The sequence below is a fragment of the Thalassophryne amazonica genome, chromosome 6 (assembly GCF_902500255.1).
Source record: "Thalassophryne amazonica chromosome 6, fThaAma1.1, whole genome shotgun sequence".
NCBI classification, from domain to species: Eukaryota; Metazoa; Chordata; class Actinopteri; order Batrachoidiformes; family Batrachoididae; genus Thalassophryne; species Thalassophryne amazonica.
Window position 1 is genome coordinate 40,743,041 of NC_047108.1, and position 26,084 is coordinate 40,769,124.

General features: G+C 47.6%; 1 protein-coding gene across 1 annotated transcript in view; it reads left to right on the forward strand.

Annotated features, from left to right (window-relative positions):
* si:dkey-150i13.2 (mitochondrial carnitine/acylcarnitine carrier protein) overlaps positions 1–26,084 on the forward strand; it is a 72,603-nt gene that overhangs the window by 45,583 nt on the left and 936 nt on the right. The window contains exons 5-7 of the mRNA XM_034172048.1: positions 10,176–10,293; positions 22,550–22,622; positions 22,727–22,836. Of these exons, the coding sequence (XP_034027939.1) occupies positions 10,176–10,293; positions 22,550–22,622; positions 22,727–22,836 (301 nt within the window). The remainder of the gene's footprint in view (positions 1–10,175; positions 10,294–22,549; positions 22,623–22,726; positions 22,837–26,084) is intronic.

Genomic DNA, 26,084 nt, shown 5'->3' on the forward strand with positions numbered 1-26,084 from the left:
GTCTACATATACGAAGACAAACCGATGCAGGAAGTCCCGCAAGACATCATTAACCAACACTTGGAACGTCGCGGGCGCATTGGTGAGGCCGAACGGCATGACCAGGTACTCAAAGTGACCTAATGGGGTGTTAAATGCCGTCTTCCACTCGTCTCCCTCCCGGATCCGAACCAGGTGATAAGCATTCCTAAGATCCAATTTTGTGAAAACTTGGGCTCCATGCAAGGGCGTGAACACTGAATCCAACAGAGGTAGCGGGTATCGGTTGCGAACCGTGATCTCGTTCAGCCCTCTGTAATCAATGCATAGACGGAGTCCGCCGTCCTTCTTGCCCACAAAAAAGAAACCAGCACCCATCGGGGAGGTGGAGTTCCGGTTCAACCCGGCAGCTAACGAGTCCCGGATGTAGGTCTCCATTGATTCGCGTTCCGGACGTGAGAGGTTGTACAGCCTGCTGGACGGGTACTCAGCGCCCGGTATCAAATCAATGGCACAATCGTACGGACGGTGTGGGGGCAGCGTGAGTGCCAGATCCTTGCTGAAGACGTCAGCAAGGTCATGGTACTCGGCTGGCACCGCCGCCAGATTGGGGGGAACTAATGCCTCCTCCTTAGCTGTCACACCGGGTGGAACCGAGGATCTTAAACACTCCTGGTGGCAGGTTTGCTCCACTGAACCACAACCCCAGACGGCCAGTCAATCCGGGGATTGTGTTTTAACACCCATGGAAAACCCAAAATCACTCGGGAGGTAGAAGGTGTTACATAAAACACAATCTCCTCCCTGTGATTCCCAGACACCACCAATGTCACTGGCTGTGTCTGGTGTGTGATTAGTGGAAGAAGGGTGCCATCTAGTGCCCGCACCGACAATGGTGACGGTAAGGCCACTAGAGGGAGCCCAACCTCCTTTGCCCATCTGCTATCCAGCAGATTCCCCTCCGACCCCATGTCCACCAGTGCTGGGGCGTGAAGGGTTAGATCCCCACTCAGGATCGTGACTGGGATTCATACAGATCTTCGGGGTTTCCCCGCGTGGGTGTTGTGACCCACCCTTAGCCCAGTCTCTAAGGACGAGTGCTGCTGTTTTGACCGTTTGGGGCATTCTCTCTGTGTGTGCTCGGTTGAGCTGCAGAGAAAACACTCTCCACGGATCAGCCTCCTTTGTCTCTGATCTGATCGCTTTTTGGCCCTGCTCGTTTCCATAGCAACGTCAGCAGGGGGAGCTGTCGTCACGTGGAGAGCCCTGGCTGTGGAGCGTGGGGAAGTCGGCTCCCTTTCGGACCCGGGAGGAAGAGGGACGGCTTGTGCCTGACCACGCCCTTCGTCTCGCTCCCGTCGGTGTTCTGTTAATCGGTTGTCTAACCATATAACCAGGTCGATAAGCCCGTCTAAATCCCGCGGCTCGTCCTCCACCACCAGGTGCTCCTTAAGGACCAGAGACAGTCCGTTTATAAAGGCGGCGCGGAGCGCAACAGCATTCCAGCCGGCTTGCGCTGCCGCGATGCGGAAGTCGACTGCATACTTCGCTGCGCTCCGACACCCCTGCCGTATCGACAGCAGCACGCTTGAAGCGGTCTCGCCTCTATGAGGGTGGTCGAACACCTGTCGGAACTCCCTCACAAACTCAGTGTAAATTGTTAGGAGCCGTGAATTCTGCTCCCAGAGCACCGTAGCCCAGGCGCGTGCCTCTCCTCGAAGCAGATTTATAACGTAAGCCACCCGGCTAGCGTCTGACGCGTACATGACGGGACGCTGTGAAAAGACGAGCGAGCACTGCATCAAGAAGTCCGCGCACGTCTCCACACAGCCTCCGTACGGCTCTGGAGGGCTTATGTATGCTTCAGGGGAAGGTGGGGGGGTTCGTTGAACGACCAGTGGAATGTCTGTCTCTGGCATTCGGTCAGCAGGAGGAGGTGCTGCAGCAGCGCCCTGAGCATGCGCTTCCACCTGGGCGGTAAGAGCCTCCATCCTACGATTGAGAACAATGCTCTGCTCGGTGACTAAGTCTAACCAAGCAGTAAAAGCGGTTAAGATGTGCTGCAGCTCACCTAACATGCCTCCTGCTGGCGCCTGTGCACCTCGCTCTTCCATTGGCTGTTCAAGCGATGGTTGACACCCCTCGGGATCCATGACGCTGGCTGAGAAATCCTGTTGTGAAAGTGTCGTGACATGGACCCACAACAGGGGCGGTAATGAACGGACAATGGATAAGCCAAAAAATAACAATTTAATGTTGTGAATGTGCACAACGTAGTACAGACAAAAACAATATGGTGCAATGTCAATTATACACAAGGTGACGTGTGGGCAGGCTCGAAGATAGAAGATGTCTGGCGAGAGAAGAGCCGGATCCCACACAGCTTCCACCACCAACGGACCTGAAGAACACCGGAGCTGCCAAGCCCTGCGCCCCAGGTGGCCACTGTCTTCAGCAGTCAGACCCGGTACTGCTGGCAGAGAACAGAAACAGTATTGATGAGTGCAAGTTCGTACACTCAGTAATCCCACAGTCTGTGTTCTTTAAGGAGGGAGCACCTCCACCTCCAATCACACACTCGTGCAGCTCCTGTTTAACCACTTATCTGGTTTGGGGTGTGAGGCGAAGCCGTCGCAGTCCACACCAAACGCCAATCCCACAGATAAGGACACACCACAGGAAAACGGCTGCAAAGAAGTTCAGATTATTACTTAATGTAAGTCAGCAGAGAAGTTACCTGAATGGTAGTTGATTTCTCGGCAAGGAGGTGGAGTCGCAGTCCGGCCTTTATGGAGATGGTGATGAGTTGAGTAGTGACAGCTGGTGCTGATGAAGAGTGACAGCTGTCACTCCCAGTGGCTCCGGCGCCCTCTCGTGCTTGAAGCCCGCACTCCAAGCAGGGCGCCATCTGGTGGTGGTGGGCCAGCAGTACCTCCTCTTCAGCGGCCCACACAACATGACCTCTCTCATCATTGACCATATAAAGGTGGATGTGGATCCTTCCATCAGCAGAGAATGAGTCTCCTGGCCTACAGAGAACAAAATGCAAATGTAGCTTTTTCATTTTTACTGAATGAGGCCTCCAGAGGAACAACTCCAAACAGAGACGTCACTGAGGAAGAATGGACAGTCCTACCACAGACTGCAGAAAATGTGTTAAAAATAGACTGCCAATAACAGTGTAGTCTTGGACAGGTCCAGAATGTGTGAAACAGAGAGGCTGGGGTCTGTTTGCAGCGGTTGCAGGCCGGGTCCAGGTCAGGTTTAATCTTTGATAGTTTGTCCTTAGACCATTGCAGACGATGAGCAACTTTAAACTGAAGTACCGAATGTCTCAGACAAATTGAAGATGAATAAATGTTCTTGATGATGTTTCCCCACAGTGAGTCTCATATGGATTCGTCCAAATCCAGTTCCCATTTGTGTTTGAGGGAGTCCAAACTTGTCTCATGGTGACAGCTCAGCAGTGAGTAAATGCTGCTGAGTGTCCGTTTTGAAGATGTTTTACACTCCAGAATCGAATCCACCAGGTTTTCTGAGGGGCACAGAGGAAAGCTAGCAGAGTTTGACCTCACAAAATATCTAACTTGGAGATATTTCAAAAAATGTGAAGAGTGGAGATCAAATTTCTGTATGAGCTGTTCATATGAAGCAAAAGTATTATTTACATAAAGATCATAAAGTGAATGTACCCCTTTAAGAGCCCAATTATTAAAGACTGTATCGGTCAAGGAAGGGAGAAACGTGATTATTTGACACTGGAGCAGAATGCAGTAGATCTATAAATTGACATGACCTCCTAAACTGATTCCAGATCTTCAGTGTGTGAGTAACAACAGGGTTGCAGGTATATCTTGAAAGTGAATTTGTAAATGGTAACTGAGAGCAGAGTAAAGCAGATGAAGAGCTGGATGTAATTGAGGCCTTTTCCAAAGCAACCCATCTGGGGAGATTGTCCGTTTTTAACCAGTATAGTAAGGCTCTAATATTGGCTGCCCAGTAATAAAACATGAAATTAGGCAGTGACATGCCACCGAGGCTACGGGCAGGTGTAACATCTTTTTGCCAATTCAGGGGTGTTTTTGTTCTAATGAAAGTGGGCAGCTGGCTATTCAAATTAGAAAAGAATATTGGCAAACTCTGAAACAACAACAAAAAAAGTTAATATTGTCATTTTAATTGAATTAATTCTACCCCCAAGAGAAAATTTCCCACCTGCTAATATCATGTTTGAGATTTACTAACAGAAGTAAATACAACCCCAATTCCAAAGAAGTTGGGACTTTGTGTAAAATGTACATAAAAACAGAATATAATGATTTGCAAATCCTCTTCAATCTATATTGAATTGAATACACGACAAAGACAAGATGTTTAATGTTCTGATTAATTAACTGATTAATCTGCAGATGGTTTTGATTAGTTCATTATAAAAGAAAATAAAAATACACAATTTATGAGCACCCCAAGAAGACATTTTTCTTTACAAAACACCCCATGTCTGTGTTTTTTTTTTTTTATTGTTGTTGTTGTTCTTTTTTTCCCCAAGTTAAAATCACTTTATCTCAAATTTAGCCCAGTGAATTCAGTTTGCTGCAGCTACAGTTGTATGCAAAAGTTTTGGCACCCCTGATCATTTTTATGATGTTTCTTTATAAATCATTGGTTGTCTGGATCAGAAATTTTTGTTAAATATATCATATAGCAGACAAACACACTGATATTTGAGAAGTGAAATGAAGTTTATAGTATTTACAGAAAGTATGCAATAATTATTTAAACAAAATTGGGGAGGTGCATTAATTTGGGCACCCTTGTCATTTTTATTGATTTGAATACATTTAGCATTAATTATTGGAACACAAAATTGGTTTGGTAAGCTCACTGACCCTTGACCTCCTTACACAGGTGACTCCAATCATGAGAAAGGGTATTTAAAGTGGTAATTTGCAAAAGTTTCTCCTCTTTGCATCTCTTCTAATGAGTGGCAACATGGGAGCCTCTAAACATCTTTCAAATGACATGAAAACAAAGATTGTTCAGATCGTGGTTTAAGGGAAGGATACAAAAAGCTATCTCAGAGATTTCAGCTGTGTCATGCTTTGGTCCTGGACCGGCCCAGAATCTGGTTTTGTCCCCCACTCTCTGTCCATTTCCCTGTCTTGGTCCTTCTGTTTAGCTCTGAGAGTTTATTTTCTGTTTCTTCCACTTTGGTCTTGGTTTTATGATCTGTTACACTTCAGCCATGTTAAGTTCTGTTCTAGTTTAGTCTCTGCTTTTTATTTAGTCATACTGTCATCACATTAGGTTTTGAGGATTATCTGTTACCCTTCGGCCACTTATTGAGTTCTGTTCTAGTTTAGTCTTCATCCTTTACTTTCTGGTTATTCAGTCACTGTCTTGAGCACATTTGTAAATCAGGGTTTTCTGTACACTCCTGCCACATGTTGAGTTCTCATCTAGTTTAGATCCAGCCTTTAATTTTCTGTTCTGTTTCTGCCTTTGTTTATTCTGTTTCCCACATTTGTATTCTAGGTATCATTATTTCCTAATTGTTTAACATTTGTTCTGTCACTGTCATATTCCTCTTTTTCCTGCTTTTGTCTGACACGCCCACCTGTCACTCCACTCTTGTCTCACTCAGCCACGCCTTCTTTCCTGCACCTGCATCTCATCATGCCCTGATTATCCTCTGCTTTTAAACCCCTTGTCTTCCACAGCTCACTGCTAGTTCGTTGTGCATATTGCCTTGTTCCAAGCCTCTCATGTTTTCTGCCATAGTCTGTTTTTCTTGCCGTGTATGACCTTCGCCTGTTTTGACCTTGCCTTTTGCCTGAGCCAGTTAACCTGCTTGTCTGTGCCTGAACCCTGCTTGTTTTTTGAGTCCGTTTTTTGCCTCCTCTAATACACCTATTTGCCCGTGCTGGAACTCTGTCCGTTACTGATCACGCCGCCGCCTCACGACTGTCTGTACCTCTGCCTGCCTGCTTGTGACCCTGTGTATGGACCAGAGCCTGTTTTTTTTTTTATTAAACTTTTTTCTAAATCCGTCCTCTGAGCCATGAGTCTGCATTTGTGTCCACCTGCCTGTCGTGCCAAGTCATCACAGTTCCTGACAAGCTGTCAGTTTCCACTGTGAGGAACATAGTGAGGAAATGGAAGACTGCAGGCACAGTACTAGTTAAGGCCCGAAAGTGGCAGGCCAAGAAAAATCTCAGATAAGTTGAAGCGAGGGATGGTGAGAACAGTCATAGTCAACCCACAGTCCTGCTCCAAAGACCTACAACATGATCTTGCTGCAGATAGTGTCTCTGTGCATCGTTCAACTATACAGCACACTTTGCACAAGGAGATGCTGTAATGCAGAGGAAACCTTTCCTGCGTACACGCCACAAACAGAGTCCCTTAAGGTTTGCTGAAGCACATTTGGACAAGCCAGCTTCATTTTGGAATAAGGTGCTGTGGACTGATGAAACTAAAATTGAGTTATTTGGACATAACAAGGGGCAGTATGCATGGCTGAAAAAGAACACAGCATTCCAAGAAAAACACTTGCTACCAACAGTAAATTTTGGAGGTGGTTCCATCATGCTGTGGGGCTGTGTGGCCAGTGCAGGTACTGGGAATCTTGTTAAAGTTGAGGGTCACATGGATTCCAGTCAATATCATCAGATTCTTGAGAACAATGTTCATGAATCAGTGACAAAGTTGATGTTGTAATTCCTGTAATTCAACAAATTAAAACAAACATACAATCAGCCCCCAAAAATACCAGGTACAAGTTCACTGGGAGAATTTAATTCACTGCAAAGGTCCCCTCCAGTTTCCTGACAAAAGAAACTTCAAAATCTGAAGAGAGAAAAGAAATGTTTATTTGAAATAGTATAGTGACATTCAAACAGCAACACTCACACTTCAGTTAAGACAAAATTTGGGTATTTTATGCTTTCAATTGATTTAAATCATGTATGAGGCTGGTTTTTGCTATTTAATCTTCTGATTCCCAGAAAATGTAAACATTCCTCTGATTGGATTGAGAGAAATTTCTCAGTCTGCACCCACTAGAAATGTTCTCTGTTCCTAATGCGAACAGGTGGATGACAGTCTCAAACTGCTGACCAAACATTATATTTCAGTGATAGCTGATGCTTTTTAAATCATTAAAATCATTCCAGAATAACTACAGACTATAGGCTTTTTTTTAATTTCAGAGTGATTTTTTTTTATTCTTTAATGTTTTTTCTCCGTAATAATCAATTAATTCTACACACAGCTGCTCACCTCACAGGTTCCTGGGCTTGTTCAGGTGTGGTGTGGGTGGTGGGTGGTGTCTGACAGACGTGCTGCTGCTCCCGACGTGTCTGTGCGAAACATGAATAATTTTGGAGCAGAACAGCTTGCTAAACATTTACCTGCATTGATTATTTAACTAAAACAATAGTGAAATGTATAAATTCAGAGTTTTCATCAGAAATATGAGCTAACATGGGGAGAAAAGCTTATGGACAAAGTTAGGACAGACAACAGGCTAACATTCCAGCTTTCCATCACATACCCACCTTGCCTATGAAATAACTGGGTGATAAACTGTCAACCCTTCGCTTCTTTCTCCTGTCCAAGCTTTTTTTTTTTTTTTTTTTTGCTCTCTGAGCTCCCTGAGCTGTGTTGCCTCACCTCCTGCACTCTCTGTCTTTCTGCATCAGTCAGAGGGAGCAGGTGGACTGAACCATTTTACGTAAATACAGAGAGGGGGTGAGCATTGAGAAATCTTTCCAAAACAGATAAACTTACCAGTGTTACCAATACATTGTAAATAAAATATATGTGTGATTGTAAGTTTGTAAGATTGTTTATAACTGTCCTATTATTTTGTCAGCATTATAATTGTATTAGGGGCCTCTCTGGGCTCCTGTCAATCATGGGCCACTAGGATCCTTCTCCTTATTCTCCCCTTTTCACTCCCCCTGCTTCTAATACATACAGATAGGTGGACACCACCATTCAGTTCAATTAATTTTATTTCTATTAGGGCTGCAGCTGCAGTTACCGTGTTTGTGAAGTGTTGTGTGTTGCCCAAAAAAGCAAAAATTAAAAAGTCAAACACTCAGTGTGAATCTGAGGGAAACACAGAAGAAAGAGTGGACTTCAGCTGTTTGTCACTGTCGCCGGTCTGAGAGCCCCTCACACTGGAAAGAGAGAGACAGCAGCCGGCCACCGGGTCAATAGTCACTCCCCACGTAGAGCAGAACTTGTGTTTTTTAAAAATAGACAAACACACTGCTTCGCTTTAAATGCACAGTAAGTCTATTTTCAGATGATCACCATCTTTCTCTTAAAAGTCTTTATTTTAAAGTGTGTCACGTTGGAAAGCGGTAGCTATCGTTGCTAATTTGATGAGCCATTATGCTCCAGTCTTCTTCTGTTTTTTTTCTGCGGACGTTGCAGCGCCACACACAGGCCTGGCATATGTACTACAACGTTAAAGCTTCAAGGCACAGAATTCACCTCGAACATTTTTTGTAATCTAATTATTCGAGTTACTCGACTAATCGTTTCAGCCCTAATTTCTACAGTGCCAAATCACAACAAAGGTGCCTTAAGAAACTTCACATGGGCAAGGTGTAACCTTACTAACCCCCCGAGCAAGCATAAAGGTGACAGTGGTAAGGAAAAACTCCCTGTGGTGCACTTGAGGAAGAAATCTGAAGCAGACCAGATACTCAAAGAGGTAACTCATTGCTTAGGCCATTCTGACACTTACAAAATTACAAGTAGTAAATTAAGCATGGCTACCACTAGTCGCTTGGTCTGTACTTACATCTCGGTCAAATATTTTCCCATATAGACCTCATGCTAATAATCCTTTAGTATTAAACTTGAGTATTTATTTTCAAATTTATTTATTTTTTACTCATTCATCACTCATCTTCAACTACTTTTCCGGGTTCAGGTCGCAGGGGCAACAGCCCCAGCAGGGGACCCCAGACTTCCCTTTCCAGGGCCACATTGACCACCTCTGACTGGGGGATCCCGAGGCGTTCCCAGGCCAGTGTGGAGATAGAATCTCTCCACCTAGTCTTGGGTCTTCTCCGGGGTCTCCTCCCAGATGGACGTGCCTGGAACACTTCCCTTGGGAGGCGCCCAGGAGGCATCCTTACCAGATGCCCGAACCACCTCAGCTGGCTCCTTTCAACGTGAAGGAGCAGCGACTCTACTCCGAGGTCCCCACAGATGACCAAACCTCTCACCCTATCTCTAAGGGAGACACCAGCCACCCTCCTGAGGAAGCCCATTTCGGCTGCTTGTACCCAAGATCTAGTTCTTTCGGTCATAACCCAACACTCATGACCATAGGTGAGAGTAGGAATGAAGATTGACCAGTAGATCAAGAGCTTCGCTTTTTGGGTCAGCTCCCTTTTCGTCACAACAGTACGGTAGAGCGAATGCAATACCGCCCCTGCTGCGCCGACTCTCCGGCCAATCTCACGCTTGGTGCTTGGCAGTAAAGCAGACTCGTTTCCGGTGGAGGATGGCCTCCGCCAGGACTGCGCCTTGTCACCAATCCTGTTTGTGATATTCATGGACAGGATGTCAAGGCGTAGTCGGGGGAGGAGGGTTTCCAGTTTGGTGGCCTCAGGGTCTCATCATTGCTTTTTGCAGATGATGTGGTCCTGTTGGCTTCATCAGCCGGTGACCTCCAACACTCACTGGATCAGTTCGCAGCCGAGTGTGAAGCGGCTTGGATGAAGATTAGCACCTCTAAATCTGAGGCCATGGTTCTCAGCAGGAAACTGATGGATTGCCTACTCCAGGTAGGCCGTGCCCCAAGTGAAGGTGTTCAAGTATTTATTTATTTATTTATTTATTTTTATAAAATGATGCATTGATGCATTGGCCATTATAAATTACAGTCCTGGTCCCAGCTCATTTTCCTCAAAACTGCAAGTATTACACCTAGTAACATTCAAATAGTAGATGCAATCAGTGTTTACAATTGGGCTAGTAGGTATTATATTTATGACAAGCATGCGTAAAACAAAAACAAACAAAACCTGTGTGGATCTGCTGGTTATTCACAGTTGCTCCAGAACCAAATGCAAGGAAGACAGGCCAGTGCCCAAGCTACATGAATCACTTAGTCTTTATATTGTGTTCCTGTGAACATAAATAACACTATTGGAATGTGTGTTTTCCAGGTACAGGCCAGTAGTGGTGAGCTGAGGTACAGGGGTCCACTTGACTGCGCAGTCAGGCTCTACAAAGAGCAAGGGATCCGCAGTGTCTACAAAGGGACGGTGCTCACTCTAATCAGGGGTATGGCCTTAATGGATGTCTATACAATGCACACAAAGTTAATTCTGGATTTTCACAAAAACTCCTGAACTTGTCATTTAGCAGAAGAAAGGAAGAAAACATACTTTACCATCTTATTTGTGTAATAAGCTAAATTCCGATGTGACCCCAACACAGAGAACATGCAGGACATAATCAAAGTTTGTTATTCAAATACCAGGAGCAGTACACAAGAGATCAAAAGAATAACAGGTGTGACCGTGAAGGAGTGGACAGATGGGTTAATCGTAGACTAAGCAGCGGGTGCAAAACACAGCAATTATGTCAGGACTGAACCTATAGTCACTTAAACGTTAACTAAGATGTCCCATTTTCAGGGGCTGCATCCTTCTGAAGCTTCATTCGTCAGACACTTACATCATAAGTGGGTTGACTAGGCTGTGTCATTTCAAAGGTTCCTTGTAAAGCAGAGGAAATGGTCCAAGGTATTCTTTGTGTCCCAGCAAACCTATGAGCCATTGCTCGGTTCTTAAATTTTAATTAATAATAAAACAAAAGGACACTTTCAAGCAACATGTGATGTTTAAAAATAAAGTATAATACAGAAAAACTATTGCTAAACTATGGATTACACCTGTTGTGTGGGCCGCCGAAGAGGAGGTACTGCTGGCCCACCACCAGAGGGCGCAATGCATGTTGGCACTTTTCGGGCTCCAGAGGGCGCACTGGCCAGGTGGATCCTCCAGGTGCACCGTTTGGCTGTCAGCTGTCTGACATCACTCATCACTTCATTCCATAAAAGCCTGGGAAAGACACCATAACTCTGCCGAGTTATCATCTTCCCACTCAGGTAAACCGACTCAGCCGTTTTGTGCCGTACACACATTCATTGTTACTGAAGTCTTTGCAGTTGTGACTTATACTTGCAGCTTGTAGCCGAGTTTGTGGAAGTTGGAGGAGTTGGCGTCTCCACTCCTCACTTCTGACTTACTAAGTATAAGGGCCCTGTCCCACTGGCGTTTAGGAGGATTTGCGGATGGAATGCACACAAAAGTGGCCCACATCCGCCAAACAACCGCAGTAACCGTGTAACATCCCTGTATGAGTCGGCCGCCATCCAAACACGTCCGTGATCATCCGTAGAGGCACGCATGTCCGCAACCAGGATTTTTGAGCGGCTCAAAAATCCTGCTGCGGATGAGATACGCATCACTGCCTGAACACATACTGAAGACATACGCAGGACATACAAAACCAATGCGCCGCATATCCCCTGTCATCCGCTGATATCCGCAACCGACGGGTTGGCGCGGCTTGGCGGCCGACCGGGACAGCGTGCAAATCAGATATGACGCGTGCCCAGCACGGCCACATCACAGTGGCAAATGGTATGTCGCGCATGCACACAGAGTGGGCACGGATGGAGCGAGTGCATCACGGCCGCTGTGCCCCTGATGGTGGTGCCTCCGTGGTCGCCTTCGCTTCTGTTCCCTGTTATATCCGCTTTTCTTCCTCATGTATTCGCTGATCCACCACGGGACATTTGTCATTTCCGCCCACCTTTGTTGCGGACGCTCAGCTTTTGTCTCCTCATTTCATGCGCAAATGCTCCTAAACGCCAGTGGGACAGGGCCCTAACAATTGACACTGCACGTCCTCCAGTTTTTCCTCTGCACTCTGGGAGTATTTGGATTTATTCCTACAAGAGGATTTCTGTGAGTTGCTGACTGTTTGCTGGGTGTTCACACACCCACCCTAACCTCTTTTTGTTCCTGCCAGCAGTACCGGGTCTGACAGCCACGAGCGGTGGCCACCTGGGGGAATCAGGACTTGGCGGCTCTGGTGTGTTGCAGGTCTCCGTTGGCGGTGGAACTTCGTGGGTCCCGGCTCTTCTCTCGATAGGTGTCTCCTACCCTCGGGCCTGCCCACGTGTCACCTTTTTGGTTACTGATTGACTTTAGCATATTTGGTTTTGTTGCACATTTGCATAATAAATTGTTATTTATTTGAATTCCTATTGGCCGTTCATTTATGCCCCCTGGCGTGGGTCCGTGCATTTCACTTTCCCACCAACACCTAATACGCTACCTTGTTGCTTACAGCTATCAAAAAAGCTCTCGAAAAGCTAATGACCCAGTAGCAAAATTCTTCATGGGCTTGACCGTCTCATTTCAAAACAGTTTGTTCTGGCCTCCGTTCTCTCTGAAAGCCTGAAGTGGGTCACAGCCCTTAGTATGCAGTCCCTGAATTTTCCCTATTGCATATAGTCACCTCCAAACCACCGCAGGGGCGTGCTAGATGCACTAGTACTATTGCCTTATTTTGCTGAAATTCAGGGGTTGTCCACACAGTTATGGCACTTTCCCAATACGATCTTTTTCTGTGTCGTTTTCAAACAGTGTTCCGTAAACACGGTACCATTTCAAGAAATATGTGCGTCTACATGAAAACACTTAAAAGGATTGAAAATGCACATGCCAGGCCTACATGTGGAGCTGTATCTTTTGTGCGTGTGCACACATGCATGTGTTTTTCTGTCATTCACCGGACTTTCTAGGGCTGGAAAACAACTTACAGCCATGAAAAGTAGGAACAGATTTAAAAAAAAACAAAAAACAACTGCAGTGACTGAAAAAAGTCACATGACTGCTGTCCGGTTACTCTGTTACTCCGAGGCAGATAGACAGAGAGAGAATAATAGAGCAATGGCAGATAAAACGAGCACTTTTTAAGACACCCAAAACGCTTTGCAAGTTGCATTATACATTATTCATTAACTCACACACATTAATGGTGGTAAGCTACTAGTGTAGCCTCAGCTGCCATTCTGCGCCTACTGCCCCTCCGACCACCACCTCATTCATACACTGGCAAGGTGGGTTAAGTGTCTTTCCCATGAACACAACAGCAATATGCAGATTTTTGACTGTTTGGGAGCCAGATTTGAACCACCGATCCTTCAGTCACAAGACTGCTCACTATACCAACTGCGCTATTGCTGGCCATGACTATTAAATGCTTCATTTTCCACATGCTTTAATTTGGATCTATCTTGTGTGTGTGCGCATGCACGCATGTTTCTCTCCGTCATTCAAGCGGGCGCCATCAGCTGAAAAATGACATCATTGGATAATTAACACCGTTCACTGGACTTTCTGTGGCTGGAAAACAACGGACACCCATGAAAAAATGATTTTTTTTTTTAAACATTGCAGGGACTGAAAAAAGTCACATGACTGTTGTCTGGTTCAGAAAACTCACTTTTGTCCTCTTGTGACTGAACTGGAACGCCATGCAGAAAAACTCTGGATTATAAAAAGACTGGAGCGCCACATGGAAAAAATGGGATTATACCAAGCATGGAAAAACACAAAATTGATGGTGAGTGCACATGAGTCCACATCAACTTTAATGTGCCTATTTATATGTTAAAGTGTTCCGTGCGAGGTGTTTTCATGCAGGTGCTGTCAGGTTCATGGCAGTTAAAAACCGCACACGCACACCATAGATCCAAAGTGAATGCACTGTACAAAAATGTGGAAAAAGGATTAATTTAATATTTAGCTTGTTTTGTCTGTCATGGTGACATCTTGTTAGTTCTTCAGCTGTCTTCTAGCTATCTTCAGCTTTCTTCTCCAGACGAAAAATCCCATAAATGCTCGGCCAAGACCAAAAAAATGAAAAGTAAGTTACCCTATTAACAACAGCAATATTAAGCAGGGCTGTGAAAACTCCGCGGATCCCCCTCCCCATTTCATCATGGGGAGGGTGGGGTGGGGTGTTAGCGTTGTACTCTTTAATCGTGAACATCACTGAGTTTTTAAAATACTTATCACAAAGTGTTCTCTTTTTTTACGACATCGTGTAAGTTTTATAAGTCCGCGGACACTGATCTGTGTGTTACAGATACAAATCAGTTTCTTCAGATCCGCAGAGTTTCGCGGAGGAAAAATGCCACTCAAAGCCTGGCTGTTACGACAGTTGTCGTAAAGCAGGACTGGTTGGTTGCTGCGGTGACGCTGTGTGGCTCCTGTGTACCGCTTAAGCTAAACTTAGCATGTGGATATTCCAAACTTTTAGAGCTTTCAAGTTTTTAATATAAGATTTGTGCAGCATGTCTGTGTCACGGACCAACGTCGCACAGAGCGAAAATGGTGAGAAAGATGGTTTGAAAAAGTCTTATAAGGACAAGAATCCATGGAATCGTTGCTGGCTTCATCAACACACCTGAAAGATAAAATAAACGAGAAAAGTGAACTGTGCCCCCTCAGGAAAACACAGTAAGAATTTTTCTCTCCCTGGAAAATAAACATACTGCTGTTCAAACAGGATTTTAGATTATGTGACTTTTGTCACTAATCTGGACTTTGTTTCATTGTAAAAAAGACATTGTGGCTTTGAATGGATTTAGGCTGCATGAATTTACACAAGAATATAAAGTGACTTTTTACTATAAGGTATGTTTGTTGTGTGGGCCGCTGAAGAGGAGGTACTGCTGGCCCACCACCACCAGAGGGCGCCCTGCTTGGAGTGCGGGCTCCAAGCACGAGAGGGCGCCAGACCCAGAGGAAGTGACAGCTGTCACTCATCACACCAGCTGTCACTCGTCTACACCGCTACTCAAGCCGGACTACAACTCCACCTCCCCGCCGAGAAATCGACTACCGAGAGGTACGTTCTCTGCTAACTAACACGTTGTGTTCTAATCTAGTTCTCATTTGCAGCCGTATTCTTGTGGACGTTGTCTTATCTGGGACTTCGGCGTTTGGCGTGACGACGACGACCGCGCCTTACTCTCTGGACAGATAAGTGGTTACACAAGAGCTGCACGAGTGTGTGATTCGGAGGTGGAGGTTCCCCCTCCCAACTGTGTACAGACCGTGGACCACTGAGTGTACGGACTTACGCTCATTCATCTTGTCTCTGCTTTTTGCCAGCAGTACCAGGGTCGACAGCCGAAGACAGAGGTCACCTGGGGATTCGGGACTTGGCGGCTCCGGTGTCCTTCAGACCGTTGGTGGTGGAGGCCGTGTGGGACGCGGCCTCTCTCTCGTCGGGGTCTCCTATCTTCGAGCCTGCCCACACGTCACCTGGTGTTAATTGACTTTGCGAGTTTTGTGTGTTTAGTTGTGTGTTGTCACAACATTAAATTGTTACCTTTTGGCTTACTCATTGTCCATTCATTTGCGCCCCCTGTTGTGGGTCCGTGCTACGACACCTTCCCAACAGGATTTCTCGGCCAATCGTCATGGATTCCGAGGGGCGTCAGCCCCAGCTTGAATGGCCAATGGAAGAGCCAGGAGAGCAGGCGTCAGCAGGAGGCGTGTTGAGTGAGCTGCAGCAGATCTTAACCGCCTTCACGGCTCGGTTGGATTTAGTGACCGAGCAGAACGTCCTCCTTAATCGGAGAGTGGAGGCTCTCGCCGCCAGGGTGGAAGCGCGCGATCAGGGCGCTGCTGCAGCTCCTCCTCTGGCTGATCCTGGGCCTGTATCAGACGTTCCACTGGTCGTTCAACGAACCCTCCCACCGTCCCCTGAAGCATACATAAGCCCTCCGGAACCGTACGGGGGCTGTGTTGAGACGTGCGCGGACTTCCTTATGCAGTGCTCGCTCGTTTTTTCACAGCGCCCTGTCATGTACGCATCAGACGCTAGCCGGGTAGCTTATGTTATTAATCTGCTTCGAGGAGAGGCACGCGCATGGGCTACGGCGCTTTGGGAGCAGAACTCACGGCTCCTAACGTCTTATACTGGGTTTGTACGGGAGTTCAAACAAGTGTTTGATCATCCTAACAGAGGCGAGACCGCTTCGAACGTGCTGCTGTCGATGAGACAGGGGCGCCGTAGCGCAGCCGAGTATGCAGTCGACTTCCGCATCACGGCTGCGAGGTCCGGCTGGAATAACGTTGCGCTCCGCGCCGCCTTTGTAAATGGACTGTCCCCGGTCCTCAAGGAGCACCTACTGGCTAAGGAGGAACCGCGGGATTTCGACGGGCTTGTCGATTTGGTTATACACTTAGACAACCGTTTGAATGAGCATCGTCGGGAGCAGGCCGGGGGGCGTGACCGGGCACGAGCCGTCCCTCCCCCTTCCGGTTCCGACAAGGTGACGTCGTCCCCACGCTTCACTGCCAGAGAGCCCCGTGTGGCTACAGCTCCCCCTGCTGAGGAGGCTATGGACACGAGCAGGGCCAAAGTAAAATCAAATGTCAGACAAAGGAGGCTGGCCCGCGGGGAGTGTTTTGTCTGCGGCTCTTGTGAGCACATGCAGAAGGACTGCCCTGAACGGTCAAACTATAACGCCCGTCCTTAGAAACTGGGCTAAGGGTGGGCCATAACACACACGCGGAAAGACCCCGCAGATCGGCACGAATCCCAGTAACAATCCTTTGTGGGGATTTAACCCTTCACGCCCCAGCACTGGTAGACACGGGGTCGGAAGGGAATCTGCTGGACAGCAGATGGGCAAAGGAAGCAGGGCTCCCCCTGGTGGCTCTGCCGGCACCATTGCAGGTGCGAGCACTAGATGGCACCCTGCTTCCATTAATCACACATCAGACACAACCAGTGACTTTGGTTGTGTCTGGGAATCACAGGGAGGAGATAGTGTTCCATGTAACACCGTCTACCTCCCGAGTGATCCTGGGCTTTCCGTGGATGGTGAAACACAATCCCTGGATTGATTGGCCGTCCGGGGTTGTCACACAGTGGAGCGAAACCTGCCACCGGGAGTGTTTAGGATCCTCGGTTCCCCCCGGCACTACAGCTAAGGAGGAGGTCCAAGGTCCCCCCAATCTGTCGGCGGTGCCCAAAGAGTACCACGATCTTGCTGACGTCTTCAGCAAAGATCTGGCGCTCACTCTTCCCCCGCACCGACCGTATGATTGTGCCATCGATTTGGTCCCGGGCGCTGAGTACCCGTCCAGCAGGGTGTACAACCTCTCACGCCCGGAACGTGAATCGATGGAGACCTACATCCGGGACTCCTTAGCTGCCGGGCTGATCCGGAACTCCACCTCCCCGATGGGTGCTGGTTTCTTTTTTGTGGGCAAAAAAGACGGCGGACTCCGTCCATGCATTGATTACAGAGGGCTGAACGAGATCACGGTTCGCAACCGATACCCGTTACCCCTGTTGGATTCAGTGTTCACGCCCCTGCATGGAGCCCAAATCTTTACGAAATTGGATCTTAGAAACGCGTACCACCTGGTTCGGATCCGGAAGGGAGACGAATGGAAGACGGCGTTCAACACCCCGTTAGGTCACTTTGAGTACCTGGTCATGCCGTTCGGCCTCACTAACGCCCCCGCGACGTTCCAAGCTTTGGTAAATGACGTCTTGCGGGACTTCCTGCATCGGTTCGTCTTTGTATATCTGGACGATATACTCATCTTTTCCCCGGACCCTGAGACCCATGTCCAGCATGTACGTCAGGTCCTACAGCGGTTGTTGGAGAACCGGCTGTTTGTGAAGGGCGAGAAGTGCGAGTTCCACCGCACTTCTTTGTCCTTTCTGGGGTTCATCATCTCCTCTAACTCAACTCCGTCGCCCCTGATCCGGCTAAGGTTGCGGCGGTGAGAGAGTGGCCCCAACCAACAAGCCGCAGGAAACTACAGCAGTTCCTCGGCTTTGCAAATTTCTACAGGAGGTTCATTAAGGGCTACAGTCAGGTTGTTAGCCCCCTGACTGCCCTGACCTCCACCAAGGTCCCCTTCGCCTGGTCGGATCGGTGCTAAGCCGCGTTCCAGGAGTTGAAACGCCGGTTCTCGTCTGCACCAGTTCTGGTGCAGCCTGATCCTGATCGCCAGTACGTAGTAGAAGTGGACGCCTCTGACTCAGGGATAGGAGCCGTGCTGTCCCAGAGCGTGGAGGCTGATAAGGTCCTCCATCCTTGTGCCTTTTATTCCCGCAGGTTGACCCCGGCTGAATGGAACTATGACGTCGGCAATCGGGAACTGCTCGCGGTGAAGGAGGCTCTTGAAGAGTGGAGACACCTGCTGGAGGGGGCGTCGTTGCCCTTCACGGTTTTCACGGACCATCGGAACCTGGAGTACATCCGGACCGCCAAGCGGCTGAACCCCAGGCAAGCCCGCTGGTCTCTGTTCTTCGGGCGCTTTGACTTCCGGATCACGTATCGCCCCGGGACCAAGAACCAAAAATCTGATGCATTGTCCCGGGTGCACGAAGAAGAAGCCAAAGCGGGGCTGTCAAACCCCACCAAGACCATCATCCCCGAGTCCACTGTCGTGGCCGCCCTTACCTGGGACGTGGAGAAGACCGTCCGGGAGGCCCTGACCAGGAGCCCGGACCCGGGGACTGGCCCCAAGAACAGACTGTACGTCCCACCAGAGGCCAGAGCTGCCATATTGGACTTCTGTCACGGATCCAAGCTCTCCTGCCATCCCGGAGTGCGTAGGACCGTGGCAGTAGTCCAGCAGCGCTTCTGGTGGGCGTCCCTGGAAACCGACGTCCGGGACTACATCCAGGCCTGTACCATCTGCGCCAGGGGCAAGGCGGACCATCGGAGGACGACGGGCCTCCTCCAACCCCTGCCAGTGCCTCATCGCCCCTGGTCTCACATCGGCCTGGATTTCATCACGGGCCTCCCGCCGTCCCAGGGCAACACCATCGTTCTCACGATAGTGGACCGGTTCTCCAAGGCGGCCCACTTCGTGGCCCTCCCGAAGCTCCCGACGGCCCAGGAGACGGCAGACCTCCTGGTCCATCACGTCATGCGGCTGCATGGGATACCATCGGACATTGTATCAGATCGTGGTCCCCAGTTCTCTTCTCAGGTATGGAAGAGTTTCTGCAAGGAGCTGGGGGCCACCGTGAGTCTCTCGTCCGGGTACCACCCCCAGACCAACGGCCAGGCAGAGCGGGCCAACCAGGAGTTGGAGCAGGCCCTTCGGTGTGTCACCTCCGCACATCCGGCGGCCTGGAGTCACCATCTGGCCTGGATCGAGTATGCCCACAACAGCCAAGTCTCGTCTGCTACCGGCCTCTCCCCTTTTGAGGTGTGTTTGGGGTACCAGCCCCCATTGTTCCCGCTGGTGGAGGGAGAGGTCGGTGTGCCCTCGGTCCAGGCCCACCTCAGGAGATGCCGCCGGGTGTGGCAGACCGCCCGCTCTGCCCTGGTAAAGGCCCGGACGAGGGCCAAGTCCCATGCGGACCGCCGACGTTCCCCGGCCCCCACATACCAGCCCGGGCAGGAGGTGTGGCTGTCAACGAAGGACATCCCCCTCTGTGTGGACTCTCCCAAGTTAAAGGACAGATACATCGGACCATTCCCTATCCTCAAGATCATCAACCCGGCCGCAGTGAAGCTCCGACTCCTGGCTTCACTGCGGATCCACCCTGTCTTCCACGTGTCCCGTATCAAGCCACACCACACCTCGCCCCTCTGTGCGCCTGGACCCACGCCGCCTCCTGCCCGGCTCATCGACGGGGAGCCTGCTTGGACGGTACGCAGGCTCCTGGACGTCCGTCGTAAGGGCCGGGGGTTCCAATATCTGGTGGACTGGGAGGGGTATGGACCTGAAGAACGCTCCTGGGTGAAGAGGAGCTTCATCCTGGACCCGGCCCTCCTGGCCGATTTCTACAGAAGACACCCGGACAAGCCAGGTCGGGCGCCAGGAGGCGCCCGTTGAGGGGGGGGTCCTGTTGTGTGGGCCGCTGAAGAGGAGGTACTGCTGGCCCACCACCACCAGAGGGCGCCCTGCTTGGAGTGCGGGCTCCAAGCACGAGAGGGCGCCAGACCCAGAGGAAGTGACAGCTGTCACTCATCACACCAGCTGTCACTCGTCTACACCGCTACTTAAGCCGGACTACAACTCCACCTCCCCGCCGAGAAATCGACTACCGAGAGGTACGTTCTCTGCTAACTAACACGTTGTGTTCTAATCTAGTTCTCATTTGCAGCCGTATTCTTGTGGACGTTGTCTTATCTGGGACTTCGGCGTTTGGCGTGACGACGACGACCGCGCCTTACTCTCTGGACAGATAAGTGGTTACACAAGAGCTGCACGAGTGTGTGATTCGGAGGTGGAGGTTCCCCCTCCCAACTGTGTACAGACCGTGGACCACTGAGTGTACGGACTTATGCTCATTCATCTTGTCTCTGCTTTTTGCCAGCAGTACCAGGGTCGACAGCCGAAGACAGAGGTCACCTGGGGATTCGGGACTTGGCGGCTCCGGTGTTCTTCAGACCGTTGGTGGTGGAGGCCGTGTGGGACGCGGCCTCTCTCTCGTCGGGGTCTCCTATCTTCGAGCCTGCCCACACGTCACCTGGTGTTAATTGACTTTGCGAGTTTTGTGTGTTTAGTTGTGTGTTGTCACAACATTAAATTGTTACCTTTTGGCTTACTCATTGTCCGTTCATTTGCGCCCCCTGTTGTGGGTCCGTGCTACGACACCTTCCCAACAATGTTATTGATATTTTACCATGATTTTCCAAATATTCTACAAGCTTTAGCTGTGGTTTTTGAAATGCTTAACAGTTTTTTCAGTCTTCATAAAGTTCATGTAGTTTAATTGTTCTGAGTTAATGCATAATTTGGTTTACAATTAAAAGGAAAATCATTCCAGGTCCTACTTCCACGTCATATTCTGTTATTTCAACATCATCGACAGGTCAAATAAAAGGTTGAATATAGGATCATTTAAATATCCACTAATTTTGAGATTTGTTCTTCCAGGAGATGGTGAAAAAGTATCATTAGATAAAAAATTTAATTCTGGGGCCCCACAGGGCCCTAGACCCCCGCTCCTGGGGAGGTGTACCCCCCCAAGACCCCCTGCAAATTTTCCTTGGATTTCACAATTTTCATTTCACAGCCCTGATTAAGGGCTGCTTCACACATAGTGCAAATTTGGTCGAATTACGGCGAAACAGCGTGAAAGTTCGAATTAGCGCACCACGAAACATTGCGCCGACAGGCAGGCATGCACAATCCCGGTACGACGGTTCGTGCTTGCGATGGTGTCTTTCGAGCAGGAACACAGTGCAAGCTGCTGCAGCTGCTCACACTGTGGGACGAGCTGCACCACATTGCGCTGCTGATGTGGAGGAAAATAAAAACCAGTTATGGCGTATTTCTGCTGTTATGTGACTGAAAGTAGCGTATTTGTCATACTGTTGGCCTGCCATAAGGTCCTGCGGTGCACCGCTCACTGTCCTGTCAGACAGATGTGACGTTCAGATCGCCTGCTGTGTGTCCACATGATCTGGCGGTCTGGTCCAGCTGGAAGAGCCTGTCAATATGCGCGCTCTCCAGCTCGTCGCAGAAGCAATATATGTTTTTATGTATTTTGATGTGAGGACAGCAAGCATACACAGGCATGTGTCCTTCAAAACATGGTACGTGTTCTGCAGCATGTGTTGGGGGAGGGAGTGGGGGGAGTGCGTGACACATGCACACATGTAGTGGGGGGACCCGACACTCTGGCACGTCACATGTACTCAACTCCACAGTCGTGGGGCACTTAGACAAATTTCACATCCAGCATGACAGTGATTGCCTGCTGACTGTTTTCGTGATGACAGTACAAATGGCTACACATTTTCTAAGCGCCAAATGAGCGGTGTTAGATGTTTGTGTGTGTCAGCTGGAATTTGGCCAACACCTGGCCCGAGATGGCTTGCACAGCGCACACTCTGTCTTTTAGTCCCTGGTGTGCGCAAATAATTGTAGCAACAGGTGTACGAGGTGTTTGAGGCAGCTACGAATTTACATGTTTTGCATACGATTCCTGCTTCATGCGCACTTCGACCAAATTTGCATATGTGTGAAGGGGCCCTAAGTGATTAATTATGAGCGGCTGTGATTAGACAGGTAGTGCTATGACATCATGGTTTCAGAAACATTCTGTATTGCTTCTGCACATGGAGAATATGTATCATTTTTGGTCACCATAAATGCCAGTTTTGTGTGGATGAAACCCCAATATGATATAAAACATATGCGGATATGCCTAAACCCGTTTCCATGTGAACGGGGCCTTACAGTCAGCCGTTCTTCCCGTTGTGCTCTAGCTGGTGCAGCCAGTCTTACAAATTCATCCAATAAGTGTAAATCAGACTGGAAAAACTACAGTGGACACTTATAAATAACAGAGATAAATAGAGGAAATAGACACTTGGAAAGTATCCAGAACTAAATAAGCATTTAGAAATAAATACCGTGAACTTTGAGAGTTTGTCACTGATTATTCAAGCTAAAGGTGGAGGTGAATTTAAAACACCACATTATAGTATACTGTTTGTCTTGTCTCTTAGATGTGCCTTCTAGTGGAATGTACTTCCTTACGTATGAATACCTCAAAGACATCCTGACTCCTGAGGGTGAAAGGTAAGTCATCATAGTTACAGTGAAGAATAAAATCTATAAATTACAAGAATTGTGTATATTGTATCGATGCCACCTTTTACTTTATGCATATCTTTATGTTTTAGTGTCTCTCAGCTCAGCACACCAAAGATCCTCCTTGCTGGTGGAACAGCAGGAATTCTGAACTGGAGTATCGCTCTTCCCCCAGATGTCCTTAAATCCAACTTCCAGACAGGTCAGGACTAAGATTCACATGATGCTCTTCACAGAGCAGAAATTTTAAAACTTAAAACTTTAAGTAATGCAACATGGATGAGCCAGAAAAAAAGTTCAAATTTGACTATTGCTAACCCAAAATGTCCACGTAGGTACTTTTAACATTTTGGACTCACTATTACTGTTATGTTTAGGGTTGTTACAAAGGTGAATACATGATGTACAACTCAGGTAGTGCATGTCAGGTTTTGGATTTTTGTTTCTTGTTTGAACTGTTTTGCTCTGTTTAGTTATTGTGTTTTGTTAATTTTTCTGTTTGTTAGTATCTTGCTGGTCTTTTTCTACTTGGGTCTTCTCTGTCCCTGTCATGGTTGCGGCCAGATCTGGGGGTTTATTCTGGTTTTTCCCCTTTCTGTTGTTCTTTTCAGCTTTGATTTATTAATATTTATTTTCATCAGGATTTCTTCTGTCATGTTTTTCTTGTCACTTTGTTCTTGTCATGATTCACTAGTTATTTTGTTTTCATCATATGGTTGTTCCCAGTTCTGTTACAGTTTTGTTCTGTCAGATTATGTTTGCATTATTGATCATTAGTTTATCATGAGTATTTTCTCATTTGTCTTATCTATTATGTTTTATACCGGGGTTTTGCTTTCTGTTTTCTTGTAGTTTGTTTTCTTCTCATAGTTCATTCATCACCTTGTTTTCCTAGTCTAGTTCTGCTCTTGTGTTTGTTTTCGATCAGTTCTCATGTCTTGTCTGCTTCCAGCCATAGTATGTTCTGTTCATAGTTCCCCTGTTTTCCTTGCGCCCCTCTGAGTTCTGTTTCACTCCGCACCCTGCACCTGCCTTCATGTCTTCGTCCCTCACTCATTTCTGATTATGTTCTCTCTGCACCTGCCATGTGTCCCTGTCTCTCACTTTAACTCTTTAACACGTTAACACACTCCTGACTCCTGTTCACACATCTTTGTCTTTTCTTCTCTCCACCTTGTGTTCTCTTCCCTCACTGTCTTGCACAACATAGTATCTTTGTTCATTAGCCACGCCCCCTTTCTGGATCCTTCCTCTCACATGCACCTTGTTAACACCACCTGTTCCTAATTAGTCCACATGCATATAAACCCCCACAGTCTCACAGTCCCTCGCCAGATTGTTGTTGCTTCCAGCACACTCTCCAGCTTTAGTCTCGCCATGTACCAGTTCTTTGCTCTGAGTTTCTTGACCGCGCCTTTTTGCCTCAGCCTACATGCCTGTGTTTGCTCGTTCCTCAGACCCCTGCCTAGAAATGACTATGCTTGTACCTCTGCTCTGCTATCTGACCACCTGTGTGCTGAACCTCTGCCTGTAATAAACATGCCGACTTCTTTTACCACAAAGCCTGGTTTGAAAGTTTGTACCATGCGTCCACCCACTCCTGGTGTCGGGCAGCCGACCGCCATGAGAGTCCCTTTCTCTCTTATCTTCCCTTTCGTGCTTGGTGGTGGGTGTTTCACTCTGTCTGGCCACACCCTTGTTCTGGTGCTTTCCATGCACACCTGTTCCTAATTTGTAGCTCATCACCTGGGTATATTTAAGGCTCACAGGTTTCACTAGCTGTCACTTGCCAGATCGATGCGCCTTGTGCCTTCTTTCCAGCTCTGTTCGTGTGCTTTTCCTAGTCCTGCTTGCCTCATCATTTTTTGATCACCTGCCTGTGTACCTGACTCCGCCTCTGCCTGATGTTTTTTGTACTGCTGCTTGATTTGGACTGCCTTCATGTGTACCGACCTCTGCTTGATACCTCACTAAACCTTTGTGAACCACAGAGCTGCTTGTCTGAGTTTTGCATTTGTGTCCAACCATTCTTGACCATCGAACCTGATAGCGCAGTGGGATAAGAGATGGAACAATACGTAGATCTGGGTTTAAGTCCTAGTGAAACTACCCACCTGTGTCCCGGGACAAGACAGTTCATCAGCATGATCCCAGTCCACCCAGCTATAAATGGGTACCAGCCTTGGCTGGGGAGCTAACTGGTGATGGACTGCCGTCCCAACCACAGGAAGTTGTAGCCTCTCAACTGCTTCATACTGCAGTATCCGTAGATAAGCACTTATGCCACTGGGCCTCAAGGCATATACTATATTTGTGTGTTGGAACCCCTCCCCTGAGCATCTGCTCAAACCCCTTTTTAATGAAAGTTGGTTAAATGCCAACACTGTAACACCTGACAAGTTGACTTTACTTCAAAAAATGTGGAAACTGATTATTGCCTGGAAAAAGATGGGTAAGAAACAAGTACTTTTTTCATTTAAAATGAATCTAAATGAAAAAAGTACTCATTTCTTATTCATCTTTTTCCAGGCAATCAGTTTTTTTTCCTGTAAACTCAACTTGTACAGTGCACCCCAAATGAAATACATTTTTTGTTAAATTTGATTAAATGCCCTCCCTAAAATAAATTCATTTTGTGACTCCAGCACATTGTAAAAAGCAAACAAATCATAAGCTTTAGCAATACTTTGCTTATCACTTCTGCATCTCACCTGTCATCACACGTCATCAGTGTACACTGATGAGGAATTATTTTTTAAAAATTAATTCATTATTTTACCGATGCACACAATTCTTTTCTCTTTTAAGTCAGTAGTAATCATATGACAATGACATCAGTTTGAGAGTTTGCAGTACAAGAGTTGTGCACAAGGCGGAACAGAACTGGCACCGTCTGGTACTAAACAGGTGCAGTATTTGTGATGAAATCAGACATTTCATTGAAATATATAGAGGGGTGGGCATTATGACAAGCTCAATATTGGCTGTTCCCTCGCGTACCCTCTGCTCAGGCAGAATTTTGCGCATGTGACTACGGCTCAGCTAAACTGTTTGCATTTCTGCATCCACATACCCATCTCGTTGCCAGTGATGTCATCTCAGACGTCTGGTGAAAGAAATTATGGGATTTGTATGAATTTTTCTGAAATAAGTATAAATGTATACAAATTTGTGTTTTTTTTTTGTTGTTTTTTTTGTACATTTTGCGACACTTTTTTTTAATAAAAGTAGGCTGCGATCAGGACAAAGCCTCGCTACGAGTCCAAGCTGGATTTGCATGAAGCTCGTGGACATGTAATGATTTTGGATGGAACAGGCACGTCTGTGTGCCTGCAATAATAAAATTATCATTTTCTTTTTTGTAATTCACATTTTTATTGGAGTTTTCACTTGGTACATGACAGTCACACAGTGCTTTTCAGCATCAACATGCACGGCTGCCATATGCAA